The sequence below is a fragment of the Equus przewalskii genome, chromosome 6 (assembly GCF_037783145.1).
Source record: "Equus przewalskii isolate Varuska chromosome 6, EquPr2, whole genome shotgun sequence".
NCBI lineage: Eukaryota > Metazoa > Chordata > Mammalia > Perissodactyla > Equidae > Equus > Equus przewalskii.
Window position 1 is genome coordinate 50,035,467 of NC_091836.1, and position 24,000 is coordinate 50,059,466.

General features: G+C 63.0%; 4 protein-coding genes and 2 non-coding genes across 11 annotated transcripts; 2 read left to right on the forward strand and 4 right to left on the reverse strand.

Annotated features, from left to right (window-relative positions):
• Nucleotides 1-373: 373 nt before the first annotated feature.
• On the forward strand, nucleotides 374-4,514 carry EIF3G (eukaryotic translation initiation factor 3 subunit G). Its single transcript, XM_008530868.2, has 11 exons — nucleotides 374-488; nucleotides 625-671; nucleotides 1,143-1,226; nucleotides 1,343-1,431; nucleotides 1,575-1,634; nucleotides 2,415-2,519; nucleotides 2,608-2,797; nucleotides 3,661-3,768; nucleotides 3,867-4,003; nucleotides 4,087-4,193; nucleotides 4,387-4,514. The coding sequence occupies exons 1-11, from the start codon at nucleotides 469-471 to the stop codon at nucleotides 4,400-4,402; spliced, it is 963 nt and encodes a 320-aa protein (XP_008529090.1). The 5' UTR covers nucleotides 374-468; the 3' UTR covers nucleotides 4,403-4,514.
• On the reverse strand, nucleotides 4,510-16,286 carry LOC103558072 (suppressor of SWI4 1 homolog). 5 transcript variants are annotated; one of them, XM_070623694.1, is made up of 16 exons: nucleotides 16,096-16,232; nucleotides 15,071-15,156; nucleotides 12,983-13,051; nucleotides 11,567-11,625; nucleotides 11,070-11,215; nucleotides 10,801-10,971; nucleotides 10,304-10,405; nucleotides 10,061-10,111; nucleotides 9,783-9,953; nucleotides 9,033-9,109; nucleotides 8,737-8,844; nucleotides 8,511-8,634; nucleotides 8,351-8,429; nucleotides 8,100-8,229; nucleotides 7,856-8,019; nucleotides 7,424-7,773 (listed from the first exon to the last, which is right to left on the reverse strand). In XM_070623694.1, exons 5-16 carry the CDS (start codon nucleotides 11,085-11,087, stop codon nucleotides 7,562-7,564), a joined length of 1,407 nt encoding a protein of 468 aa, XP_070479795.1. In that variant the 5' UTR covers nucleotides 11,088-11,215; nucleotides 11,567-11,625; nucleotides 12,983-13,051; nucleotides 15,071-15,156; nucleotides 16,096-16,232; the 3' UTR covers nucleotides 7,424-7,561. The 5 variants fall into 5 exon arrangements, with proteins under 5 accessions (XP_008529092.1, XP_008529093.2, XP_070479795.1 ...); XM_070623695.1 differs by lacking the exon at nucleotides 12,983-13,051 and having other exon boundaries at nucleotides 16,096-16,286; XM_070623693.1 differs by lacking the exon at nucleotides 16,096-16,232 and having other exon boundaries at nucleotides 15,071-15,385.
• LOC139084348 (small nucleolar RNA U105B) lies at nucleotides 8,914-8,993 on the reverse strand. The gene has a single exon (XR_011541696.1). It is a non-coding gene; the product is annotated as a small nucleolar RNA U105B (small nucleolar RNA).
• Nucleotides 9,551-19,444, forward strand: ANGPTL6 (angiopoietin like 6). 2 transcript variants are annotated; one of them, XM_070623696.1, is made up of 8 exons: nucleotides 9,551-9,691; nucleotides 13,420-13,524; nucleotides 15,702-15,766; nucleotides 16,002-16,584; nucleotides 17,187-17,364; nucleotides 17,915-18,102; nucleotides 18,181-18,451; nucleotides 19,011-19,444. In XM_070623696.1, exons 4-8 carry the CDS (start codon nucleotides 16,009-16,011, stop codon nucleotides 19,199-19,201), a joined length of 1,404 nt encoding a protein of 467 aa, XP_070479797.1. In that variant the 5' UTR covers nucleotides 9,551-9,691; nucleotides 13,420-13,524; nucleotides 15,702-15,766; nucleotides 16,002-16,008; the 3' UTR covers nucleotides 19,202-19,444. The 2 variants fall into 2 exon arrangements, with proteins under 2 accessions (XP_070479797.1, XP_070479798.1); XM_070623697.1 differs by lacking the exon at nucleotides 9,551-9,691 and adding an exon at nucleotides 12,251-12,390.
• Nucleotides 10,175-10,261, reverse strand: LOC139084395 (small nucleolar RNA SNORD105). Its single transcript, XR_011541738.1, has one exon. It is a non-coding gene; the product is annotated as a small nucleolar RNA SNORD105 (small nucleolar RNA).
• SHFL (shiftless antiviral inhibitor of ribosomal frameshifting) lies at nucleotides 18,568-23,973 on the reverse strand. The gene is made up of 8 exons (XM_070623698.1): nucleotides 23,657-23,973; nucleotides 23,068-23,191; nucleotides 22,831-22,880; nucleotides 21,391-21,429; nucleotides 21,088-21,237; nucleotides 20,539-20,642; nucleotides 20,268-20,422; nucleotides 18,568-19,698 (listed from the first exon to the last, which is right to left on the reverse strand). The coding sequence occupies exons 1-8, from the start codon at nucleotides 23,675-23,677 to the stop codon at nucleotides 19,478-19,480; spliced, it is 864 nt and encodes a 287-aa protein (XP_070479799.1). The 5' UTR covers nucleotides 23,678-23,973; the 3' UTR covers nucleotides 18,568-19,477.
• Nucleotides 23,974-24,000: the final 27 nt, after the last annotated feature.

The following is a 24,000-nucleotide window of genomic DNA, read 5'->3' on the forward strand; positions in this document are numbered from 1 at the left end:
CAAACAAGGAAATGGAAAAGATAAAATCAGAGAGCCAAAAATGTTACTAAGAAAAGGAGGGAGAACGGTTGAGGGGGCACCTGACATCTTGATCATCCGATTAGGAACGCTCTTCCCAGACAAGGAAGACTAGCCTTGGCTTCTTCAGCGGCAAAGTGGAAAAGAAAATTTCCTCCTCACAGTGCCTGGCATACGGCAAGCGCTCAATAAGTGAGCTTCATCGTAATTATTAGTTAAAAAAAATATTTTTAAAGGTATACGGAATAAGCCCTGGGATGCGCCTCTGCTCCGCGTCCTACGTGGGTACCACCGCCCAGCCGCGCTCACGGCTGGCGCCTCCACCTCCGTCTGCAGGGGGCGCTGCGGGCGCCGCGGCCGGGCTGCTCTAGGCGGCGGCACCGGAAGTCTCGTTCTCCCTTCAGTTCCGGTCTCTGGCCCAGGCTTGGGCTGCGTGGAGGAGCGTTTGCGATGCCGACCGGAGACTTTGAGTGAGTCGGGGGTCGCGGAGGGGGCCCGGGGGGGCGGTTTGGGGGCTCTGGGGGTTCTGGCGGAGCCTGGGCGCCCCGAGGCCGAGGGAGCCGGGCCTCGCTGACCCCGCCCTCCCCGCCGCGCTTGTCCCCGCAGTTCGAAGCCCAGCTGGGCCGACCAGGTGGAGGAGGAGGGAGAGGACGGTGAGTTCGCCGGTGGCCCCGGGGCCTCTCAGCCAGCGCCCCGCCCGGTCACTGCCGCCTGCTCCCGGCACCGCCATCCGACCCCGCATGTCCCCCCACGGCCGGCCTTTGCCCCGCGCCGTCCTCCTCCGGGCCAGCCTGTCGCCCGTTCCAGATGCTCCCTGGCCAGTCCCTCTTCCTCCCGGGCCACCGCCCGAGTCCTCACAGCTGCTCCCCTGCTCCGGGGACGCAGTTGTCACAGCCTGCCTTCGTGCCAGGGACCCCCCCCCCCCATCCTTGCCATTGCTGGAGGTTACTACAGCCAGCTCCGTGTTCCCCCCGGCTGTCCCCGGGCACTTCCCGGCCAGCCCTCTGCCCTTGCTCCCGCCTTCCTCAGCTCCTAGTGTGAGCATCCTCCCCGGAGTCCGCCCATTTCAGCTTGGCAGCTCCGCCCCTCCAGCTGACCCCTCCTCCCCCCACTCCTTCTCGCAGACAAATGTGTCACCAGCGAGCTTCTCAAGGGGATCCCTCTGGCTACTGGGGACACCAGCCCGGAACCTGAGCTCCTGCCAGGAGGTGAGTGACCGGCGGGCAACCTCCATCCCATCCTGGGCTGCTTCTCCCCTCAGCTGCATTCCTGCCTGGTCCCCATCACTAAGGCTCAGTTCCCCTCTCCTCTTACCCCCTCCCAGCTCCACTGCCGCCTCCCAAGGAAGTCATCAACGGGAACATCAAGACAGTGACCGAGTATAAGATAGATGAGGACGGCAAGAAGTTCAAGGTGAGGCTGGGGGAGGAGGCGGGTGCCCTTGTGCTTTGGGGCACTCGGGCCAGGAGTGGGAGATGTGTGTTGGGTGGGTTGGTGGGGAAGATCCCCTGGCCCCAGGAGCCTTGAAGCTGGACCCTCTCCCCTCCCTTCCACAGATCGTCCGCACCTTCCGAATTGAGACCCGGAAGGCCTCGAAGGCTGTTGCAAGGAGGAAGGTGAGACCCTGCTCCCCTTGTCCTGGGGCTCCCCCAGGACTGACTCAGGACTCCTTTTTGCTCATGCCTTTATTTTTAGAAGTGGGGTTCGTACCTATCTTGCTGGAGCATAACTGGGGCCTAGGGGTGTTTGTACTCTCTGGGGGCCCTGAACAGTCCAGGGGTACAGGAGTGGACAGGGTTCATTCTCAGTCCTCTTGGCTTATCTGCCAGGAGGAATAGAGCCAAGTCCTCCCCTAAGATGGTCACAGCAGAGGCGACAGCAGTAAATACCTTTGGCCCCGTTATTTGCCTACTTTCTCTGTGCCCGACCCAAATGCTTTGATTTGCTGCGTTCTCATTCAGTCCTCATAGCAGGCCCGGGAGGCGGGGAGCGTTGTCCCCTTTTTGTCGGGGAGGAAGCTGATGCTCAGGTTGTTTAGCTCAAGGCCCCTCGAAGTGTGGGGGAGCCCTGTCCACCCTGAGCATCGCTCCCTAGTGGGAGCTGGTCCACCGCCTGCACGGCACCCCCAGGAGTTGTTGTCTGTGGAACCGTTTCCCCTGAGCCTCGGTCCTCTCATCTGGGACTTGGGGCTGAGGGCTGCCCCACACGGCCCCGCCAGGGCCTCGCACACACTCAGGAAACAGGAATTCTCGTCGTCACCACTAAGTGAGGCATTTGGGGAGGGTGGAGGAGGCAGTTGAAGGCCCAGGCATCCTGAAAGGGGCTATAGTAGGTCTGGGCTGCCAGTGGGGGGTCCCACCTGCCCTGACTTGTCCATTATCCCGCCCTGAGCCCAGAACTGGAAGAAGTTCGGGAACTCAGAGTTTGACCCACCGGGGCCCAATGTGGCCACCACCACAGTCAGCGATGATGTGTCCATGACATTTATCACCAGCAAAGAGGTAGGTGGGGCAACAAGGCGGGGCTGGCGGCCAGGGTGGCAGCAGGGGTGTGGCAGCCCCCCTGAGCTGCCCCCGCCTGCCCCACCAGGACCTGAACTGCCAGGAGGAGGAGGACCCGATGAACAAGCTCAAGGGCCAGAAGATTGTGTCCTGCCGCATCTGCAAGGGCGACCACTGGACCACCCGCTGCCCCTACAAGGACACGCTGGGGCCCATGCAGAAGGAGCTGGCCGAGCAGCTGGGCCTGTCCACGGGCGAGAAGGAGAAGCTGCCCGGAGGTGCCCGGGCCGGGAATGCAGTTGGCATGCTCTGTGTGTGTGTGTGTGTGTGTGTGTGTAGGGAGGAGCAGGAACTGTGCACCCTTGGGATAGTCCTTCATTGTCACTTGCTGTCTGTGAACGGGGTGGTCAGCATCACACCTGTCATCTCCCACGCAGCAGCGTCAGCACCTCGAGTCAGGGCTGTGGCCACGGTCGTGCTGTGTGAGAGAGAGATGGGCTGGGTGGTTGCTGTGGCTGCTGGTGACATAGCCTGTCTCCTCGGGTCTGCGAGAACCGCTGGCTCGTGTGCACGCCCGTGTGTGTAACCACACTGCCCATGGTTGGGGGTGGCCACCCTGTGTGTGTGCGACTTGTGGGCTGGGACTCTCCTCCTGACTCTGTGACTGTCCTGAGTGTGCTGTGTCTGTCTGCCATGGATGCAGCTGCTGCACTGTGTGTGTGCGCGTGTGCGTGCACATCTCTGAGCAGACTCACACGTATGACTGCAGTCCGTGTCCTTTAGTGGGATTTGCTGATGGCGAGTTTGCGTCTGGACAGCTCTCCACCATGGCTTGTGCGTGGGGGACTGGGGACCGTCCCTGTCCCCGCATCTGTTCCTGTGTGTTGTGAGGCTGGGCGTTACTCCAGCTCTCAGCCCTGTGGGTGCCTCAGACTGCGTCTACCCCATAGGTGCTCACTCAGCCTTCACTGCTGGCTTCCTGGATGTGACAATTATGTCATCGTGGCCACCGGCTTTTGGACCAGCCGGATGCCTGTGGCTTGACAGACTACTGGGGCTGGGTTGGGGCTGGAGCCCACACATCCGGGGGCAGGTGGGTCCCGCTGTCTGTGCCTGGCCTGACTGTGCTTTTGGTCCCCAGAGCTGGAGCCGGTGCAAGCCACCCAGAACAAGACAGGGAAGTACGTGCCACCGAGCCTGCGGGATGGGGCCAGCCGCCGCGGGGAGTCCATGCAGCCCAACCGCAGAGGTGAGGTGGCGGGGACGCCTCTGGCACCCCGTCATTATCCCCTGGGCACGGCCCGGGCACAGCCTGCCCCTCACAGCCGCCTCTCTTTGCCCCTCCAGCCGACGACAATGCCACCATCCGCGTCACCAATCTATCAGAGGACACTCGTGAGACTGACCTGCAGGAGCTCTTCCGGCCCTTCGGCTCCATCTCCCGCATCTACCTGGCGAAGGACAAGACCACTGGCCAGTCCAAGGTGGGCTGGCAGCCGTGGGGGCGGAGGAGGGGGCTTGTGTCCTGGCTGTTCCCTGAGCGCCCCTGACCCCACCCCCTCCCCAGGGCTTCGCCTTCATCAGCTTCCACCGCCGTGAGGACGCCGCGCGTGCCATCGCCGGGGTGTCTGGCTTCGGCTACGACCACCTCATCCTCAACGTGGAGTGGGCCAAGTAAGACCCCTGCCCTCCTCTGCCCCTCCCCTTTCGGCCGGGCCAGTCTGGCCACATGTGCCCTGTGCCACCACGCTGGCTTGCCTGCCCCCCCCAGAAGCCCCGGCTGCGTGTGGCGAGGGGGTCTTGGGATTCTCTCCGGGGTCCGAAGCCCTCACACCTGCCGTCCTCCCCACCCTGTGTCCCTCTCTAGGCCATCCACCAACTGAGCCAGCTGCCACGTCTGCTGCTGCTGGGCCCCGGGCGCCAGGACCCTGCGGTGACAGAGGTGGCTTCCCAGGGCAGGGGGCTCCAAGGGCAATAAAAGCTCCAGTCACCCTATGCTGTCCCATTTATTTGCGGATGTCACTCGCCCTGTGGCGGGTGGGCCAGCCCTCCCCCTCCCCCGCCTGGTCTGCTTGGGCACAAACTTCTGCCCCTCCGGCCTGGGTACTTGCTGGTCCCACCGCAGGCCTTTCTTTGTGGGAGGAAGTGATGGCCAGGGGTCTGCTGTTCCCTCAGCCCCTGTTGTGCCATGTCCCCGCGCCTTGTGGTGAGGCGGAGGCTCAAGAAAGGCCAGGTCATGGCTCAGGGAACTGGGGCCCCGAGGTTTTGGGGGTGGCTGTTTCCTTGAGGGCCAGGCCTTGGCTCGAGCTCTCAGCGTCCTCTGGGGTCTGGCCGCCCCTGCAGCCGAGGCAGCCTTGGTGGTGGCAGCCCAAGCTGGGCGCCACGGCCATGTAGAGCAGCGGGTGGATGCAGATGGCCAGGGGCATGAGGCCCCGCATGACCTGGTAGCCCACGTAGGCCCCCAGATCCAGCGCCTGCTCAGCCTGGGCCGCGTCTGTGAAGCCCGGGCAGCTGGCTACCCAGCGCTGCCGGGCGTACACGTTGAGCACCCGCGTGACATGGTAGGGCACATAGGAGCTGGCGTAGAGCGCCACACCGCTGGCCACCAGCATGGCCACGCGCAGCTTCTCGGCCACCGTCATGCCCGGGCTGCGCAGCACGGCGCGCCCGAGGGCTCCGTAGGCCCCCAGCGTGAGCAGCAGCGGCAGGGCGCCGCCCAGGGCCGCCATCGCCAGGCTGTAGATCCTGTAGGCCTCGAGCTGGCTGTCGTCCGCCGTCCCCAGGCACTTGATGCAGGCCCCGGGCTGCTCCACCGTGCACTTGCCTTCCTGCTGGGGCTTCTTGAGGTGCGAGAAGCTGAGCGTGGGGGCGGCCAGCAGGGCCGCCAGCACCCAGCCGGCCGCGCTGATGGCCCACGCGTGCTTGGGCCGCAGGTGGCTGCGGGTGAAGAAGGGGTGCACGATGCCCATGTAGCGGTTGATGCTGATGCAGGTGACGAAGATGACGCTCCCCAGCAGGTTGCAGATGAAGAAGAAGCGCTCCAGGCGGCAGGCGGCCTCCCCGTAGCGCCAGTGTTTGGGCGGGTAGAAGTAGGCGGCCAGCGGGGGCAGCGTCAGCGCGTAGAGCAGGTCGCTGACGGCCAGCTGGGCCGAGAAGACCACGGCCGGGTGCCACGGGCGCTGCTCCCGGGTGCCAAAGCGGTAGAGGGCCAGGATGTTGCCGGCCACAGCCACCAGGAACTCAGCCACCAGGAGGGGCCACAGAAAGCCCTCCTGGAAGCGGTTGAGGGTGCGGGCGGCCACCACCGAGAAGTTGGCTGGGCAGGGTGTGGCACCTGGGGGGGGAGAGGCACCCAGTGAGCCCTGGCCCTCTGCGTGCTCTGTCCGCTGCCTCAGTGCCTGTCGCTGGGACCACACACCCACGTGTGCTGGGCCTGCACGAGCCATGGGGCCGTGCCGCACCCAGGAGGGGCGCCAGCCTCAGCTCCTTCCTAGACAGACTCAGGCCAGAGTCCCTCACTCAGCTTCATCTACTAGGGTCTCTCTGGGCCTTGCACCCCGAGGGCCAGCCGGGGTGAGACTCAGGGAGCGGCTCACTGCCTTTGTGGGATGCACGTGGAGGAGCGGGAGCCCAGGGGCGTCCCCGGCCCCACTGCAGTTCTCCTCCAGGTCCGATCCACCAGCAAGTCTATCTTCTTCCTCAGAACTGGTCAGCTCCTGAGTGCTGGCCAAGTCCGGGCCCTGACCCTCACCAGTCTGTTCCCCCCACAGCCTCCAGAGGGCGCCTGTGAGCACCTGACTGGGCACATTCCTCTGCTCACAGCCCTCCTCACCTCACCTCAGGGGGCCCTGCAGGAGCTATGCTATCCCTCCCCCAGTATGCTCTCATCTCCAGCTCCCTGTGACTCATTCTCTGTCCTTCCCACACTAGTTACTGCGCTTCCTCTTAAGGCACACCTGCCTCTGGGCCTTTGCATTGCTGGTTCCCTTTGCCAGAGTCACCTGCTGCTGATAACCTTAAGAGTCTCCCCGTTCCTCAAGTCCTTCTGGTCTCTGGCCCTGAGAGGCCTGCTCTGACCACCTGAACACTGGGACTGTCCCCCTCGGTCCCTCCAGGCCGCCTTCTCTGTGTGTCTCCATCTGATCACCACGAGACAAATTTCCAGGTCACCTCCTGAGGGCAGGGAGTCCCAGCTCCTGGGCCAATAGTGTGAGCAAGCACAGCCCTGGGGACGGTTCCCTCTCACACCCCTGCCTCAGCGCTCTCATCTGACAAATGGCCTCCTCTCGGCCTGTCCAGCAGGCTGGCCGCCAGCCCCGGGCAAGGTGCACACAGCCCTGCCCGCCCCACTGCTTCCTGCCCTCGCCGGCTGCCTACCTGTCCCCTCTGCTCTAGGCTTCTAGTCCCCGTCCAGCCCCAGGTGCTAACCCACCTCCCCTCCACCTCCGGGGTGCAGCCGCCTCCACCATGTGCCCCCAGCCCCGGCCCCAGGCTGACTGCAGGGTCCTGGGCCCTGGATCTCACCTGGGATGGTGGCTGCCATGGCCTGCACACCCGGCCGCTGAGTCCGCTGCCCACGCTCTGCCGGTCCCTCCCCACCGAGCAGTGGTGGCGGCGCGCCTGGCCTGGCCCCGCCCTGCCCGCCACTCCAACCTCAGCCAGCAGAGCCAGTCAGAGCAGCACCCTTGCCCCCACCGCGCTTCCTTCCTCATTGCACGCAGCCCTCAGCTCGGTCAGGGGGAGTGGGGAGGGGCCCAGGACCCCGAGGCACGGCAGACCAGGGCCAGCATGCCACAGCCAGGTCTGGGGCAGAAACCATGTCCCCCTCCCAGGGGCTGCAGCCCCAGCCGTCTCCGTTCGCCCAGTGGGCCTCCAGGTCCCCCATCGCCAGCACAGACTCAGACTCCCAGAAGGTCAGTTTATTAGGGGGGTGGGGACACAGCTCCTTTATGAAAGGAAACCGAAGGCTGGCCCTGGAGGCCGGGGGAACCAGGGAGCGCCTCTCGGGCCCCAATCTGGGGCGTTCCGTCCGACCCTGGGGCTCAGGCTGCCCTCTTAGGTGGCCGTGCCCGGCCTCGCCCGTGGGTCCGGGTGGCTCCTCCGGGTCCCAGCTTGGCCTGGGCCACCTGGGCTCTGCCCTTGGCCTTCAGTTGCCTCCGGTCACTGCCTCGGTCCAGCCTCCGCTGTTTTCCCTGCTGCTTTTTGCCTGGGTGTCCAGCGGGCCGTCTCCGCTTGGCTGCCGTCGGGAACATGTCTACAGGGAAAGCTCGTGTCAGGGTCACCGGGGCACAGGGACAGGCCCATAGTGCCCGGCTGTGTCGACCTCCACCACGCACCCTCATCAGGCTCCTCGCCCACTGCCTGGCGAAAGTACTCGGCTTCATCCTCCTCCTCCTCCTCCCGCTGGCCGGCCCCCTCTTCTTCGGGGGGGGCCCCGGGGTCCTCCGCATCACTGTCCCCATCGGCGCGTGACCGCTTGATGCCCGCCAGGCTCTTCTTCCTGGAAGACGGGCATCAGTCAGTCAGCACGGCGGCTGCACCCGGGCCCGGGCTGCACCCACCCGGCCAGCAGCCCCTCGCCTGTGGGCCTCTCGCTGTTCCCGCTTGCGCTGGACGTTCCGGGCCTGCTGATCCTGCCGCTGGGCCTTGAGCCGCAGCTTCTCCTCCTTGGCTGCCAGGATGGCCTGTAGCTCCTCCTCGGTCTTGTGCACTGAGCAGGAAGAGATGGACCCCAAGATCTTCACCAAGACCCAGGTGGGTGCGCCACACCTTGCGAGCCACCTTTACAGGCCTCAGAGCCCAGGCCGGGTGCCCACCAGCCCCGTCCTCACCGAAACTGTGGAACAGCACGTTCCCCTCCCCGACACCCTCCTGGATCTTGATGAGCTGCAGCGTCATCCGAGGCCCGATCTGCAGGGACACAGGACAGGAGTGAGTCCTTCCCTGGAGAGGGGGCTGCCAGAGGAAGCCACCTCTGCCGCCGGGCCTCACCTCCGTAAGCCGCACGGCGCTCTGCTGGGCCCGCATGTTGCCGCGCCCCGCGACGGCCTGTGGCAGCTCTGTAATATTGTGCTCACCATCTGGCTCCGCCTCACTCTCTGACAGCCCCGCGCCCCTATGCGGGGGACACACGTGGCTCAGCAGGGGATCCCATGCTCCCAGGACAGCTCTGGGGTCCCCTGGACTGCGGCGGTCTCACGCCCCACACCCTCCTCACGTGGCCAGCAGCTCGCTGATGTCCTGCAGGCGGCTCATGTTGGGGAACTTCTCCTGGAGAAGCTTCTTCATCCCACGACTTGCGCCCACAGGAACGACTTTGATGCTGCTGCAGGGGCCGGAGTGAGCAAGCAGGGGGGTCAGGGGTCATGGGGTTGGCTCCACCCCCCGACCCTTTCCACGGTGCGTCAGAGCATTTACTTTGACACTGAGCAGTCACAGAGTCTCAGCAGCAGCGCTGTCATCAGCCACATGGAGGCCACCCCCTCCGCCCCCGCTCCGCTCCCGGGCACTCACTAGTGGCGGAAATCCAGCTCTTGAGAGTCGGGGTTGTAGTTGATGAGAAGGCAGCGCTTGATGGTGTTCAGGTTCACCTGGACAGGACCCAAGAGGGGCCATGGCACCAAGGGAGCTGCCCACGGGCCTCAGTGCGTGTGGGAGCCCAGGCCACCCACACTCCAGAAACCCCACCAAGGGGGAACAGGATGCTGTTAGCACCATGGGGACTGATGGGGCTGTGACTGGCGTCCATGAAGTGCCCGGGGCGCTGGCTCAAATCCTGGGTGCCAGGCCCACTGAGGCCACCCACACCAGGCTCCCTGATAATCAGCACCTAACAAGCCATGTTGGAGACCCCCTGGTGCCAGGGGTTAGGAGCTGGGCTCTGGGGCCAGAGAGATGACAACATCCTGTCCTGCCCCCGTGTATCTAACTTGAGCCTAGTGACTTCACCTCCGCCAACCTGCTTTACTCCGTGTCAAATAGAGCTCTAACAACACTCGCTCCACTGCCAAGACCAGTACTCAACGCACGCTCAGAAAATAACGCACTGCTGGCATGGTTTCCCACCTGCTGGATGGAAAGGCAGCGCATGGGGGAGCCTCCTGCCCAGTGTCCCAGATCGTACGAGTGAGATGCGGCCTCAGGGCTGGAGCTCTCAGCCTCAGTGATGGGAGGTAAGGACTGTGCGATCGCCCCCAGGGCCCGTGTGGCACCTGCTGCCTGCCCCATCCACCCTCACCTGACATCACACCAGGCCCAGCCCACCTTGTGCACGTTGATGGAGGGGAACAGGTTCTGGAACATGGTGGCCATGAGTTTCACGTGCATGCCGTGGGGACCAAAGCTGTTGAGCACCAGGAGGGGCGCGTGCGTGAACTGCTGCTCGTGCATGCGGTGCCGGCGCAGTGAGGAGACCACGTCACGCACCAGTGTGTACTGCAGGGCAGGGCAAGGAGTGGGCGATGGCCAAGCACACGTGGCCGGCGCCACCCCCACACCCAGCTCCTGCCCCACACGGTCCTCATGCCCCCTCCAGTCCTCACCTTGTTGATCCTGAAGGTCAAGGTGGGGCCTCCTGGGAGGCGCATCAGCTTCTACAGGAGGAGAAAGAATCAGTGAGGGTCCAGGCCTCCAGCTAGGGAGCAGGGGCATGGGAACTTCTGCCCCATCTCTTCAGAGCGTTTACTTTGAAGCCAAAATCACGACAGCTCAGAGGCACGTGGGTTCATCACCAGAGCTGGGGGAGGAGGGCGTAGGAGAGACGAGGGGTGTGGGCATCCACTCACAAAGTAGATATTGGTCTCTGTTTTGCTTAAGATCAGGAAGTGTGTGACCCCAAGGGGCCCAGCCACTGCCACGCAATCCTTCAGAGAGTTTTTCTTCCGGACCTGTAAGTTACGGAAAGAAAAAGCAAGGCTCAGATATCCCCTTGTCGGACAAAGGCCCTCAGTTTAAGCTGTTACGCCCCTTCTTGCGTCTAGCCCCTTGGCCTTTAGGGCCAATGAGACTTGATCTCGAGCACTGCCTCTGTCCCTTGGCTACTGCGCATCGCCCCATTTTGCAGCTGAGCCAACGGAGGCCCAGCGAGGTTAAGGAACTTGCTCCAGGCCTCTGAGAATCCGAGTTTCCAACCCAGCTTAACCACCGGCCTCAGGCACCCAGCCGAGCCCCAGGCCGCGCGCCTTCATCGGCGTGGCCTCGCTGCAAAGCCCTGAGAGCAGGGACGCTGGTCCTCGGAAGGGTCCCTGTCTCCAGCCAGGGAGGCGCGCCGGGGGGTGCGGACCTGCAAGCGGGTGGCGGTGAGCGGTTCCATGACGCGCCGCAGGTCCAGGCTGAGCTGCCGGACGCCGCGACCCGCGCGGCCCCGGGCGAACACGAACGAGTGCGGCTGCGCGGCGTAGGCCTCGAGATTGCGGAGCTGCGCCTGGGCGCGCGCGCGCTTCTGGTGCCGGGACTGCGGGGGCGACAGGCGAGCGGTGAGCGCCGCGGCCTCCACCGGGCCCCCGCCCGCGCCGCCCGCACCCCCCGCGGCCCCCGGCCGCCTCGCCTCACCCGCCCCGACTGCCCCATGTTGCCGTCTCCTCCACGAGGCAGCCTCTCCCGGCCACTTCCGGCGCCGCGCCGCTCACTTCCGGCGCCGGCAGGGGGAGTACTTCAAGCGGCGCTGTGTGGTGATGTCATCAGGCGAGCATGCGCAGCTGATGGCGGGCAGCGATAGGGTGGGAAATCTTTGGGAAGGTTGCTATGGAGACACCTGGTGCCTGTTTCTATGGAAACCGGGGCGGGGCCGCTCGGCTCCGGGCGCCCGCGTGGGCTTCGGACAAACGAGCCGCGAGTTCGAATCCCGCTTCGGCCACTTCCACCCGCTGTGCCATTTTGAGAACCACTGTCTCCATTCCCAGGCTCCTAAAATATCTAAAGTGTGGATGATAATCATTTCCCCCTGACCTGCGAATTAAGGGAGATGATGTATGCACAGTGCTTGGCACCCTGGCACCGGGCACCTGGGGAGCAACCAGAGAAGGGGGTGGCGCGTGGCAGTTACTCACGTGAGCCTCCAGCTACTGAGGGCCAGCTGTCCTCCCCGGGGGCCCTGTCTGCGGACGGGCTGAGGGATGGAAACTCCACATCACCTTCTGGAAACTCAGGGCAAGGCGGGCGCTTCGTGCATAATTCACCCCCTCCCGGTTTCCGCTCAAGGCCCCAATCTTGGCCTCAGGCCCCTGGCTTCTTCCCCAGAACCCTGGGGTGGGGGGAAGGGATGCCCCCCAACATCTCTCTCCCTGGCCCATCTGTTTCCTTCTGCCATTTACCTCCCCTCCCCCATTTGCTTCCCCTGCCCAATTCTCCACCCCCCCGCCAGTCTGTGTCTCCCTCCCCATCCCTGTCTTCTCCCCGTCTTTGTCTCCCTCTCCCCCAACTTTGTCACTACCGTCAATTGTCCCTTTCATCCCCCGTCAGTTTCCGCCGTTCTCCTCTCTCTGTCTCCATCTCCATTTCTCTCTTCTCATCTCTCTCCCTGACTCCCTATGTCTCTGCCCATCTCCCCCACGTCTCTCCCCTTCTCTGTCTCTCCGACTCTCTCTCCCTTCCGTCAGCCCCTGTCTGTTGACTTAAGAGGTTTCTTCTCTCTCTCCTGCCAATGGGGGGAGCCGGAGGGGGCTGCGGGTGGGGGGCCGAGGGGCCCGGTGTGGGGGGCCCCAGCCCAGGCCGGGAGCCCAGCCTGGCAGCCTCTCTCAGATCCGGGCCGACCATTTCCTCTCTCCGCCCGGGAGTCCACTCGGGTTACGGGTTCAGGACGGTAGGAAGTGGGGAGTCTGCGTCTGCTGGTCGGCGAGGCCTTCATACAGGTCTCTGGGCTCCGGGCGTCTATGTGAGTCGCTTTGTCCCTCCTCAAAATGACTGTGTGGTTATTCTGCCTGTTTCTGTCCCTGTGTGAGCTGTGCGAGGATGTGACAGTGGCGGGGGGAGATGAATGAAAACATACACGCTGTGGCGGGTGGGCGCGTGTCAGGATCTCACTGTGTCCCTGGTTCTTGTCTTTGTCTTGCCTGTGGGTGACCTCGGGTACCTGGCTGTGGACGTGTCTGACACACAGATACAGACACGCTCAGCCCACAGGCTTATTTTCCTTTAAGTCGTGGTGTATGAATGTGTGTGACCACATTTTACACACATGTGCTGCCCGAATCTGTGTTATTTCCAGTTGTGTCTTTCTATGTGTGTGTGCCAGGCAAATCCATGGACACACACGGACACACAGAGTCCGTCTGTCTTGGCAGCTCTGTGCAGTGGTTTGCATGCTCATCGGGTGTCCGTCTGCGTGTCTTTGTGTCTACACTGTTAGCACATACAGCAGGGTGTGACCGTTGTGGTATACATGTGTGAGTTCTGGAGCCAAACTACCCGGCCTGAATCCCATGGCCAACCTTTTCTGGCTCTGTGACCGCAGGCAAGTTGCTCACCCTCTCTGAGGCTTGCTTTCCTCTGCTGTCAAATGAGGCTACAACAGAAGCCAGCTCAGGTTGCAAGGACTAAATGAAATAAAAGGTGTAATGAGTTTAGAGCCGTGCCTGACACACAGCCGGGGCAGCTGGTGTTCGATGTTGTTCTCTGGGGTGAGTGCATGTGTCTGGCTCTCAGGCTGGGACCCCCCCCGGCCTCCGGGGCCTGCAGCCTCCCACGCTCTGTGCTCCACTGTCGGGAATGTCCGGGCCACTGACCTGTGCTATCGGGCTCTGGCGGCCTGGGCAGGGGGGTCTGGCAATTCTGCCTCAGTTCTCACGCGGGAAATGCTAAATATTTACAGTTGGGGATGCTGGGCTTAGCCTTGTGGCTCTAGTCCCAGGCTCTGGGGGCAGGGGGTGGGTACCAAGCCTTCTCCCTTCTGCTCTCCCACCAGCCTCTCCCCTTCCCCAGCGCAGAGGCCCTGCTGGACCCTCGGCTCCTCCTCGGACGTCTTGAGCCTGCTTTGAGCCTGCCGGACTCCGGGGCTTGAGTGTGAGAGGTGAGAGGGCGGGAGGGCGGGAGGGCCGGTGAAGGCTCATTCTGTCCGTTGGGCCCTGGTTTGGCTCAGGGGCTCCCCAGGCCTCCTCCTCACCCCAGGCTGAGATCCTGGAAGGCAGAGGGTGTTACGCATACCCTACCTCTGGGGGCATCTGGCTCATCCCTGTTGTGGGGGACCTGGTGTCTTCAGGAGGGGCAAGGAGAGACCCTTGCTCCACCCTTGGGAGCTCCCGCTTGGTGTGTGAGTACAGCCATGAATATGCCCTTCTTTTTCCAGCTCAGACCCCTCCCTGGCTCCCACATAACTCAAAGTAAAACCCCAAGTCCTCTTCAAGGCCCATAAGGCCCTGCACACTCTGTCCCATCCCTTCCCTGTCCTCCCCACCTCCTGCTCTCTGCCTCACTCTGTTCCAGCCTCACACACCTCCCTGCTGTCCAGCAAGCTCTGACCTCAGGGCCTTTGCACTTGCTGTTCCTTCTGTCTGGAATGCTCTTCCCTTTCTCTCTCTTCCTTCAGGTCCTCCATCAAGTGTCATCTTCTCACTGAGGCCCGACCCCTCTATTCAAAAATGCTCCCCCTAGCCCGGGACTCCCACTTCCATCCCTGCCAGACTTTTCCCCTAAGCACTGACCTACCACCGTGTTTTCCTAACGAGGATGTCAGCTCATGAAGGCAGGGACTTTGTTGTGTTGGTCACAGCTGTGTCCCCATCGCCGGGAACAGCTCCCAGCACACAATAGGGGCTCCAGGAGTGTTGGTTGAATGTGTGACTGAGGCAGTGTGTGTGACGTGAAGACCGTGGGACGTGAGCCTCTGTGGCCACCAGGACGTGTGGGTTTGGACATCGTGGAACTTGGTGCAGATGGGGGCGACGTGTGGACACATGAAACGCACGTGTGTCCCCGTCTGAGAGGCTGCGAGTGTGAACTCCAGGGAGCAAAGCCGGGGGGGCCTGTGTGTGGACCCTGCAGGGCTGCAGGGGCAGCAGCCACAGGTACACAGCCTCGAGCAAAGACACCTGGAATAGCTGGGGAACAGCTGGGCACCGCAGACCTGGGGCATGTGGGTGTTGTGGGCATGTGTGTGACACCAGCACCGTTTCAGGCGCTGGGGACAGAGCAGCAAAAAAACCCAGACTCAGACTCTGGGAGCTGACATGTCGCTAGAGGAATTCCGATCATAAACAATGGCAAATAAACAAGGCAATTTCAGAGCGATCCATGCTAAAATGGGAAAGACCGACTGGAAAGGGGTTCCCTGCGAGGTACTGCTCTAAATGGGGTGGTCAGGGAGGCTTCTGAGGAGGGGACAGCTGAGCTGTGACCCAAATAAGGACAGAGAGGGAGCCCTGTTAAAATTCGGGGCAGAAACAGCTGTGCAAAGGCCCTGAGGCTGGAGGGTGCCTGGAGCAGAGTGAGTGAGGAGGTGAGGGCAGGGAGGAGCCCAGGCAGAGCATGCAGGGCCTTGTGGGCTGTGGGAGGACTTGATCTTCTCCTCTGAGTGAGGTGGGAGCCACGGGGGTTCTGAGCAGAGGGACGTGACTGACTTGGGTGTTCACAGGCGTCCTCTGGCCGCTGTTGGGGGACAGCCCAGAGGCTGAGGATGGACGACTGGAGACCTGGGAGGCAGCTGCTGTAAGGAAATCCAGATGGTGTCTTGAGCTGGGATCGTGGGAAGGGGCGAGGATGGGGGACGCGCAAGAATTCAGGGTCTAAACAGAAGCGCAGACAGGCCTGGCTGATGGGTTGGATCTGTCGCAAAGAATGAGGAGACATGGATGACTCTGGGACGTGAGAGATGGGGACGTGATGGACGGGGTGTCCACTACGGGACTGAGTTAGTGAGACTTGCCCCTCACCCCACCACACCCCCTCCCACCCGTTCTCCCCCTGTTCTGCTCCAGCCTCCAGAGGTTGCTTTAATGCATCAGGCATGGTCCAGCCTCAGGGCCTTTGCACTTGCCGCTCCCCCTGCTGGGGACGCTCTTCTCCCCCATGACTCCCTCCCTCACCTCCTTCAAGTCTGTTCAAAATGTCCCCTCCTCCGGGAGCTCTCCCCTCCTCTCCAACGGCCCCTGCACGGATGCCCCTCTGCTGTTTTCCTGTTTTCTTTTGCACAGAGCACCATCGAATGCACTCCTAATTCTAACCGTATTCATTTTGTTCCTTGCCCCCCAGGGCAGAGATTTGCGTGTTTTGCTCTCGACCGTATTCCCGGCGCCTAGAACTGAGGCCGGCACACAGTAAGCGCTCACTGCATGCTCATTGCAAGAAGGCGCGAGACACGCTGCCCCACGGGGCGCCTGGAACTCGCTGGATCGGCGGGGGGTGGGGATCCCATTGGGGGCTCTCCAGCCTCGGGGGGTGGGGAAGGGATGGCGGGCCCCGCAGGTGGAGACGCGCGCCCCGCCGCGGGGGGGCCGACGGCTCGGGCCGGGTCCCCGGGTCCCCCGCTTCCCGCGCGCCCTCCGCCCGCAGGTCCAGCATGGGCCCGCCTGGCCTGCGCGCGCTGCCGCCGCTGCTCGTGCTGGGCGCGTGGTGCGCGTGCGCGGCCGCCCCGCGCTGCACCTACACCTTCGTGTTGCCGCCGCAGAAGTTCACGGGCGCCGTGTGCTGGAGCGGCCCCGCGGCCGCGCGCCCCGCGCCCGACGCCGCCAACGCCAGCGAGGTGGCGGCGCTGCGCATGCGCCTGGGCCGCCACGAGGAGCTGCTGCGCGAGCTCCAGCGCCTGGCGGCGGCCGACGGCGCCGTGGCCGGCGAGGTGCGCGCGCTGCGCAAGGAGAGCCGAGGCCTGAGCGCGCGCCTGGGCCAGCTGCGCGCGCAGCTGCAGCACGAGGCGGGCCCGGGGGCGGGGCCGGGCCCGGGGGCGGAGCCTGCGGCCGCCCTGGCGCTGCTCGGGGAGCGCGTGCTCAACGCGTCGGCCGAGGCGCAGCGCGCCGCCGCGCGCTTCCACCAGCTGGACGTGCAGTTCCGCGAGCTGGCGCAGCTGGTGAGCCGGCAGAGCGGCCTGATCGCCCGCCTGGAGCGCCTGTGCCCGGGGGGCTCGGGCGGCCAGCAGCAGGTAACCTCGAAGCCCCCCGCCCCGTGTGCAAGCTGGGCCTCCCGCCGGCCCCTGAGCTCGTCACCGCAGTTCTGAAAGCCCCACAGCTCCCCGCGCTGGATTCCTGCCTCTCCTCCCGTAACTCATTTGGGTCAAAACGCGACTGGTGGTTGCTTGAAAGGCTTTACTTATCCCCTGTCCATGAATATTCATAGGGTCCTGTAATCAAGCACGTTAGTATGTAGATAAAGACCAAGACCCACGTGATCGGGGTGTTATGTAATATACACAGAGACCCTGTGTGGCTGTTTCTACTCCTGCCATTTTATTCTGGATACAGGGCGGTTGGGAGGCGTCCGTAAGTTCATACTCATTGTTGGAGGTGCTCGTTAGCCCTGCTTTTACAGAAAAGGAGTTGGAGGCACAGATGGGTTAAGCTGTGAACACCAGAGCAAGAGTTTAAGGCCAGCTCTGTCTGCTCTTGACAGCTGGGGCTCTTGGGAGCATCCGGTCCATGCCCCTGCCTGATCTCCCGCCCATCTGGATGCTGGGAGGTTTAGGAGCTCAGAGCCTCCTGGGCTGGGGGCTAGTGCAGCCACATCTGACGTTCTTGGTCACCCCAGGTCCTGCCACCACCCCTGGTGCCTGTGGTTCCGGTCAGTCTGGTGGGTGGCACCAATGACACCAGCAGGAGGCTAGTTCCAGCCCCAGAACTCCAAAGAGACCAGACCCTGAGACAGCAGAGGCCCTTGGCCTCTCCTCTGCCTGCAGGGCACCCTGCTGTTCCCACCAAGCCAGCGGGTAAGATGAGGGCAGGGTTGTTGGGGGTGTAGGAGCCCAAAGATGCCCAGTGCAGCATGAAGAGAGGGAAACAGGAGCCAGGATTTTAAGGGCAGATTCCCCTCATGGTGAGGGGACTGGAGGAAATGATGCTTTTAATCTGGTGATGGAACAAGGAGATATGGCTCTTATTCTGATAAGGATCAAAATTCTTGCTACGGTATGAAAATCGGAGGGAGGTACTCTTACTTTGATGAGGGGACAGGGAATTTAGGACTATGACTTTGGTGCAAATTTGAGCTGGTTCCAAGTACTGTGTCCAGGATTTCTATTCTGGTGAGACCATAGAACCAGGATTTAAAAACTCCAGGCTCCACATTTTCTCTGGTGAGAGAATGACTTAGACTCTTACTCAGGCAAGGAAATGGGTATTGTGGCTCTTATTCTGGTGGGGAAATGGGAGAGGCAGGACTGCTATTCTGGTGAGGGGACCAATGAGAATCAGGACTCTTACTCCAGTAAGGGGTTGGGTGGTCCAGGCTGTGATTCCCCCACATCTCTGTGCCCACAGGCCCATGGCGGGATTGTGCAGAGGCCCACAGGGCAGGCCACGAGCGGAGCGGAGTATATGAGCTGCGACTAGGCCGGCATGTGGTGTCAGCATGGTGCGAGCAACAGCTGGAGGGTGGAGGCTGGACTGTGATCCAGAGGCGACAAGATGGCTCTGTCAACTTCTTCACTACCTGGCAGCACTACAAGGTGGGTGCAGGGGAGCAGGGGCTGGGCTGGGCAGTGAAGGGGACCTGCTTTGACCTCCTGACCTTGCTGTCCTGCCAGGCGGGCTTCGGGCAGCCTGATGGGGAATATTGGCTGGGCCTTGAACCTGTGCATCAGCTGACCAGCCGTGGGGACCATGAGCTACTGGTGCTCCTGGAGGACTGGGGGGGCCGTGGGGCCCGTGCCCGCTATGACGGTTTCTCCCTGGAGCCTGAGAGCGACCACTACCGTCTCCGGCTTGGCCAGTACCATGGAGACGCTGGAGACTCTCTCTCCTGGCACAATGACAAGCCTTTCAGCACCGTGGATAGGGACCGAGACTCCTATTCTGGTAAGGCGAGCTCTTATTCTGGTGGAGAGAGGGTAGGGGAGGTGGGACTCCTAGGGAGGGAATGAAAGGGAGTGGGGGAAGACTTCCCTCTGGTAATGATCAGGGTAAGCAAGAGATGAGAGGACAGGACTTTTATTCTGGTGAGGGGATGGGGAGCCCAGATTCCTTCTCTGATGAGGCAATTCCTTCTCAAAAGAGTCAGGATTCCTGTTCTGGTGAAAGGTAGGGAGTGAGAGCTAGAACTCTTATTCTAAAAAGAAAGTAGAGAAGATTTTTTCCCCCTGATAACAGAATGAAAAGTAGAGCTCCTAGTTTGCAAAAAGGGTGGAAGAGGCATGACTGTACTTCAGTAAGGGGATAGGGAAGGAATCCAGGCTATTACTCTGTAAAAGAAAGTAAGGGCCAGGGCTCTTATTCTAGTGAGGAGATAGAAAATCAGGGCTTATATTCAATAAGAGTGGGAACAGCCAGGAGAATGCCTGGCAAAAGCCTTGTACCAGTGAGGTGCTGGTGGAGGCTTTTATTCTGGTAAGAGGACACGGACTCTCTCTCCCCTCAGGTAACTGCGCCCTGTACCAACGGGGAGGCTGGTGGTACCATGCCTGTGCCCACTCCAACCTCAACGGTGTCTGGCACCGGGGTGGCCACTACCGCAGCCGCTACCAGGACGGCGTCTACTGGGCCGAGTTTCGTGGTGGCGCTTACTCTCTCAAGAAGGCTGCCATGCTGATCCGGCCCCTGAGGCTGTGACCATCGGCCCGTCTGTCCCCCTGGGACATATGTCAGCAGGAGCCCCAGTGGTCCTGGCCACACCTCCTCCGTGGCTCCCTGCGGGTCATGTCCCACAGACCTTCCCGCTGTGGCTCAGCTCCCCGGGGCCCTGAAAACGGGCCCCCGGAATCCCCCTGCCAACATCTCAGACCCCAAGGGCTCCCCAAGGGCATCTCGATCTCGGTTTGAGCGCACATTTTATAACAACACAAAAGATCCACAGAGCGTGTCTGTTTGCCTCTGCCCCTGGGAAGGTCAGTCCCCGCGCCCACCCTCCTCCTCCTCCTCCTCCTCCTCCTCCTGCAGGTCCTCCAGAATGAGGTTGTCCAGGTCTTCCACCAGGTCCCCCTGGCTCAGGCAGGTGGCCACAGTGGAGCCGCTGCTGATGTGGGGGTTGCTGGGGTGCAGGACTTTGGGTAGGTGGTTCTGCTTCCGGCTCTTGGGGTGCGCGCAGGACGTCCCGGGCACGTGGGGCTCTGGGAGGGAGAGGTTCGGAGGTCACAGGGCTCGAGGCCACAGGAGACTCGGAGGGCAAGGGGGCTGTGGCCACGGGGGCCTCTGGGGAGGGTGAGGCTGAGGCCACCACAGCTACAGGAAATTCCAAGGTGAAAGTGACAACGGTGGAAGCCACAGGCGACCCAAAGACATATGTGTCACCTGAGGCTCCAGGAGCCAAGAACACAGAGACCACAGGGGCAGAGGCCGCGGGGACACTGGGGTGGGGGCCACTGGAGTGAAACCACAGCCTCATGAGCCAGACCATGGAAGGTGGCTGACGCCACAGGAGGTGGGTGCGAGGAGGGGCAGGGGTCCAGGGTCACCTGGCGTAGGAGGCCACGGAGCCTGGGGGACCACGGGAGACGTGCCAGGAGGGGCTGATGCCCCGGGAGATGAAGTGGCCAGGGGGACTGAGGCCTCGGGAGGCACGAGGAATACGCAGGTGGAGACTTTGGTGCTTAAGGCCCCAGAGATGGACGGCCAGGGAGTCAAGGCCGAGGAGACTGCCCAGGGTGGCGGGGCCCACGGGGACGCACCAGGCGCTCACCTCGCCGGTTGTAGCAGTCGGCGGCCGAGCAGGAGTGGGTGTGCGTGCTGCGGCGATCCACGTCCCGGTCCCCGCGCGGAGGGAGGATCCGTGTCGGAAACACGGGGAAGCCGCAGCCGTAGCAGGGGGACGGGGACCCCATCTGTGCCCAGCCCCTGGGGATGGGCGAGCGGGGTGTGAGGGTCCAAAAGCGAGGCTGGGTGGAGGCGGGGCGGGGGCTGTAGGGGCGGGGCGTGGCCGAGGCTGGGGTGGGGGGGGTCTGCATCCTCACCGGAAGTTGTGCCGACACTTGGGGCAGTGGAACTCCGCCACGCCCCACATCTTGTCGCAGGGCACCGGGTCATAGCGCTTCCGGCACTTCCTGCAGCGGGACACCTGGGGGCGTGGAGAGGGGAGCAGGCTGGCGGGCAGAGGTGGACCCTGGTCGCCTGATCCTGGCCACCGTGGGAATACCGGCTGGATACTGGCCCCAGTGGGAATATTTGCACCATGGAAATTGGCCAATGCTGCCAGTCTGGCGTACGAGCTGGTTGTGAAGCGCACACCAGAAGCACAGCGCTGATCGGGGCTCAGAAGCCAGATCTGGGGTTGAGGTTTGATGGCGGGGGTCGCTGTCAAGCGGGGGAGTCTGGGGTCAGGGCTGAGCTGCTCCTGTGGAAGGTCCCGAGTCCAGCTCGGGGCTTGGGGTTGGGGCTCTGAGCGTGGACGTCAGGGGTGGGCTCTCAGAGGCTGATGTTCTGAGGGCGGGGGTGCAGACACGGAGGAGGGGGCGTGCGAGTGGAGTTCGGGACAGAATCAAGGTCCGGGGCTGGGCCGTCACCTCCTTCCGCTGGGGCACGCGGCGCCACCAGACATGGTCACAGGAAGAGCAGGCGAACTGGCGGTCCACGGCGGGGATGAGGTCCTCCTGGGCGCGCTGGAACATGCGCAGGTTGGCTTCCGTCAGCGGCAGGAGGGAGGTCGCCACCGCCTGCAGGATAAGGGAGGGGACGACGACAGGGTGGTCACCCCAAACGTGCACGGCAGCCATCCTTTCCCTACAGGCACGCTCCCTCCTGCCCCAGGATGCCCCTCGCTCTCGTCCCCCCTGGTCCACCTCCCCTATCCCACACCCTGGACTCACCTGGATGTCCTGGTCCTGCTTCATGTCCTCTGGGGGGTCCTGGGTGGAGACACCAGGGGCAGAAGCTGGGGAGGTGGCTCGGGTCTCTTTTCATCCTTGTTTGTTGGGGGCAGGGCTCCTGGACAGGGTCGAGGCGGGGCAGGGTCTTGGCCCCCCAGCAGTGAGGTGTTCCTAACTCACCAGGAACTGGTTGAGCAGCACCCGAATTAAGAGCCGGGTGCATGACCTCAGTTGTCCTTACAGCAGCCCTGAGAGGTGGGCACACCTATTCACCTCATTGCTCAGACGGGGAAACTGAGGCCCAGAGCCGGAAGAGATCCCCCCAAAGTGGGCATGGCAGGACATGCCTGGACCCCATGCTCCCTTCCTGCCCGCCAACTCCACACACTTGGCATTGTGACCAGCCGCCTCTTTGAGCCCATGCTGCCTGAAGCTAAGAGCCTGGGCCCTGGATTCAGAGAACCCCCTCACAATCCTGGCTCCATCACTTCCCGCTGTGGGGGCATGGCCAAACCACTCCTTCTGGGTCCCTAAGGAGGGGCATCTCGGGGCCCAGGCTCTGACTCCAGGTGGCTGCGGTTCAAATTCCAGCTGCACCTGCGCGCTGCGTGAACCTGGCGAGTGACTTCGTCACTCTGTGCCTCAGTTTCCTCGTCTGTCAAACGGACATCATAAATAACAGGACCCATCTCCTGGGGTCGCTGTGGCAATGCAATCAGTCAACAGGTCAAATTCCCCACGTCCTGCCCCCAGGGAAGTGCTCGATCAATGTTACTCCTTGCTGTTATTTTTATCATACTCTGTCTATGTATAAATGTAAATAGTATGATACTTGATTATACTATGTAACAATCCTATACGGGGCCGCTATCCAGGCAGGCGAAATCCACATCCACCAGTCCCCAAAGTCATGAAGGGGCAAAGTGGCCATGTTGCACCTGTGCCTCAAAGCCTTTCATTCATTCATTCATTCATTCATTCAACACATGGGCTCCTCTGCCCCTCTCTCCTCCCCCATCTCCTGCTCATCCCACCCGTCTGTGTGTTCCTTTGCTCACGCCATTTCCTCCTCCAGGAAGACCCTTCCCGACCTCATGTCCCTCAGGATCACGCCTCCCCAGCCTTGAAGAGCTGGCGCCACCTCCTTGAGGAAGCCTTCCCTGACTTCCAGGATTCCTCTACGATGCCATTAATCCTGATTCGTCTCACTGCCTCATTTCCTGTCTCTCTTCCTCATTTCATGCAGTCGGCATGTCACGAGCGCCTACTGTTTGTGGGCTCCCCAGGCAGACACATGACTGAGAGGTGAACAAGTGGATGAGGTTGGACCATGAGTTGCGGACCCAGAGCGCACAGAGGGGGCTCACCATGGCGGGGCCGGGTCCCCTCCGTTCCCCCTGCCCTGTCAGCCCGTCCTGGGAGGGGAGTGGGGCATGTTACCTGGGCATCCAGGTCATTGCTCAGTTCCTGTCCGTCCTTCTGCTTCACCCCTGGTGGGGAGAGTAAGCGTAGGTGGAGGGCCCTTGCGGGATCTTGTGGGAGTCTCAGGGTCCCCAGGGCCCCAACACAGACCCTCCCCGAGAGAAGATCTCAGGGCCTCTTCCAACCTTCAGCACAGACCACACCCCCTCCGCGCTCCCCCCCCCCGCCCCAGCCCGGGGACCCCCGCCCGCTCACCGTACACGATGGAGCGCCCCACGCCGGTGTGGTCGCTGCCAAATTTCCTCATCAGAGTCCCCGCCTTCTTGGAGGAAACCTTCCCGTGAAACTTCTCCCGGAGGCGCCGGACGCTCTTCTCCAGCTGGGGTGTGGACAGGGGGGCTCCGTTGGGGCAAGGAGACGAGCGACAGCCCCTCCCCCATCTCTAGGCATCCTTCTCCCGGCCCGAACTTGACCCTTGATTTTGGCGTCCGCCCCCGGCCCCCTCCATCCCTCTGTGGCATTTCCTGGAAAAAGCCAAAGTCCCCGCAGGTCATTGGGGGAGGGAGTGGACTAGGGCGCGCGTCCCAGGCTAAGGGACGAGGCCAGCCAGGTAACCCATGGCCTCTGACCCTTGACCCTGCAGCCCCCGTTCTTCCTCGAGGAGGCCGCATTTCGCTCTGGGGGAGGTGGCGGTCACTCTGCTTTCCGATGGGGGCGAGCGCCAGCCCGGAGCACCGTCCGGGCTGTGGATGGAGCGCCCAGGAACTGCGAAGCCCCCTCGGCGCCCCCGGCCCCTCCCCGGCGCCTCTCGCGGGCCCCCGGCCCAGCTGGAGCCATCTCCTACCTCCACACCTTCCTGAGACATGGTGGCGGCGGCGCAGGTCCCCGCGAGGGTCCGCACTGCGCGCGCGGCGGCCCCCTACCTGGGCGCGCCCGTCGGTCCGGCCGCCGCGCAGGGCAGGGGGCGGGGCCTGCGGCCGGCTCCGCCCTTCCTCCCGGCCCCTCTTTCGCTTTCGATTCCTGGGGGCGACGGGGCGCGCTGGCTCCGCCCTGGCTCCGCCTCTGCTGTTGCGCCCCGAGCCCGGGCGGGCGCCCGGGGTCTGCACCCTGCGGCGGAGCGCGCAGACCTGGGGCGCGGGAGGCGGCGCGGCCTCTGCAGTCGGTCACATGTCCCCACGCTGCGCGGGG